The sequence below is a fragment of the Phaethon lepturus genome, unplaced genomic scaffold (genome assembly GCF_000687285.1).
Source record: "Phaethon lepturus isolate BGI_N335 unplaced genomic scaffold, ASM68728v1 scaffold31825, whole genome shotgun sequence".
Taxonomy (NCBI): domain Eukaryota; kingdom Metazoa; phylum Chordata; class Aves; order Phaethontiformes; family Phaethontidae; genus Phaethon; species Phaethon lepturus.
Window position 1 is genome coordinate 90 of NW_010540410.1, and position 1,936 is coordinate 2,025.

At 45.7% G+C, this 1,936-nt stretch overlaps 1 protein-coding gene across 1 annotated transcript; it reads left to right on the forward strand.

Moving 5' to 3' along the window:
- Window positions 1-399: 399 nt before the first annotated feature.
- NME6 (NME/NM23 nucleoside diphosphate kinase 6) lies at window positions 400-987 on the forward strand (the record flags this gene model as incomplete). Its single annotated transcript, XM_010287434.1, has 2 exons — window positions 400-560; window positions 821-987. Coding segments are annotated over 2 exons (328 nt in total), but the record flags the coding sequence as incomplete, so codon positions are not given.
- Window positions 988-1,936: the final 949 nt, after the last annotated feature.

A 1,936-nucleotide genomic window follows, 5' to 3' on the forward strand; every position in this document is an offset into this window, starting at 1 on the left:
CCTGCGCAATGCTTCTGCACCTGGAGGGGCCGATCTTGGTGTGGGATGTGTCTCATCAGGAGTTGGTGCTTGTGGTGTGCTGAGGGGGAGGATTCTGGGCGCAAGGGTGGAGAACTGTCAGGAACGAACTCTGCTGTGACAACAGTAGTACCTGGTGGGGTGGCATCCCCAAAGGTTGTTGGTACCATTACCTAGGACGAGGTCATTCATGTAAATGCTTTGCTTCTGAGCCATGATCTCAGTGTCTGTTGTCATGGTAGGTCTGTATCCCTTTCCAGAAAGCACTGCATGGCAGTTGCACTTCCTTGGTTCTTTGCAGTTGCTGTATTTATAAGAATGAAGGAGCTGTGCCCTTTTGTAATCTTACCTACTTCTGCTCTTCCCTGGTCCTTTTCTTAGTGGCCCGATGTGGGCTTATATCTTGGCCCATGAGAATGCTGTCCCTCTCTGGAGATCCCTGATGGGACCCACCAAAGTATTCCGAGCCCGAAACAGCGTGCCGGACTCTATCCGAGGAGCTTATGGCCTCACTGACACCAGGAATACCACTCATGGTTCAGGTAGACCTGTCCTTGTCTGTGTTTTGGGCAAAAGCTGGAGCTCAGGGAGGCATAAATGATGGTATTTTGTCTGCCTTTTGCTTGCTTTCTGTTCTGGGAGTCAAAAGTTGATGATTTGCTCACTTCTATGGACTCCTCACACCTGTCCTGGTGCAACTGAGCCTGTCACTTTTCTTTATGGCTTCTGCCGTTTGGAACATAGAACATAGTTGTTGTGCCAGACTGGCATCTCTCATGATCTTTTCCTCTGTTTTTAACAGATTCACAAGCATCAGCCAGCAGAGAAATTTCCTTTTTCTTCCCAGAGTTCAATGAACAGCTCTGGTACCAGCAGGAAGAACCACGTCTGCGCTGTGGGCAGGTGTATTACAATGCAGAGGAGCGTGTCCACTGTGTGTTCATGGATGAAGAAAAAGAGTTGACCTGAGTTACCTGGCGGTATGGTTTGCTGAGCTGGAAGTAGCTGCTAGGTACATTGCTTGAGTCAGCCCCATAACAAGACGTAGAGCCAGGGCATGTTTTAAGGAGTGTGGAGGAGGGAAAGACCTAATGCACATTATGTTGTGCTACCTTGGATTATGTTATTCATGCAGTATGCTGGGGCATTTTAGGAAAAAATTCTCAAGTAACAGTGCTCCAACTTGATATAGACGTCTAGCTGTGCGGTTCACTGGTCCATTGTGTTTATTTGCATATGAATGGTACAGGTGAGTTCATCAAAGGGCTAGGAGGAAAGGGGGTTGCTAGTTCTAGTTAGGATATGATTGGTTTTGCTGGTAGTAGGCCTCAGATTCTTAATTGCTCTGTTCCCACAATCCCTTAAGGAGAAATGAGAGGAAAAAGAATATGAAGCATTAAGCAGGGTAATATTAACTCTCTGTCCCTTCTTCCTGGATCCAAGCTGAGAAACAAGGTTGTCTTCAGTTTTGTATCATGATTCATATCTTAAGCATCTGGTGGAGGGCACATTTAGAAGCCATTTTCAAGAGGAATGCAGCATATTCTACTGGTTCGGTTTGGTCTGGGCTGACAAGCCTGCAATGGAAGTTCTAGGGGAAGTTGCAGAAAGGTGTGGAATAGTCCAATGCCTGTGAAGGATCTTCTGTTTTGTGCTTTTAGATTGCCTGGGGCATGAGATCAGTAGTTCTGATGAAACTTGACAGTGGCTGTTAGAGCTATGGATTTCTTGAATCCGTAATAAAAGGCCAGAGATGTTGATTTGAATGCTGGTACACAAAGGCTGTAGAATTTCTGCCAGGAGCTCTTTACATTAAGCCTTGTAACAACATGCCTAATGGCAACTGAAAGACTTACTGGGCATTGAAGCACTGAATTCCCTATCCTTTGTAAATTATATGGACAAAGTAATTTAATTA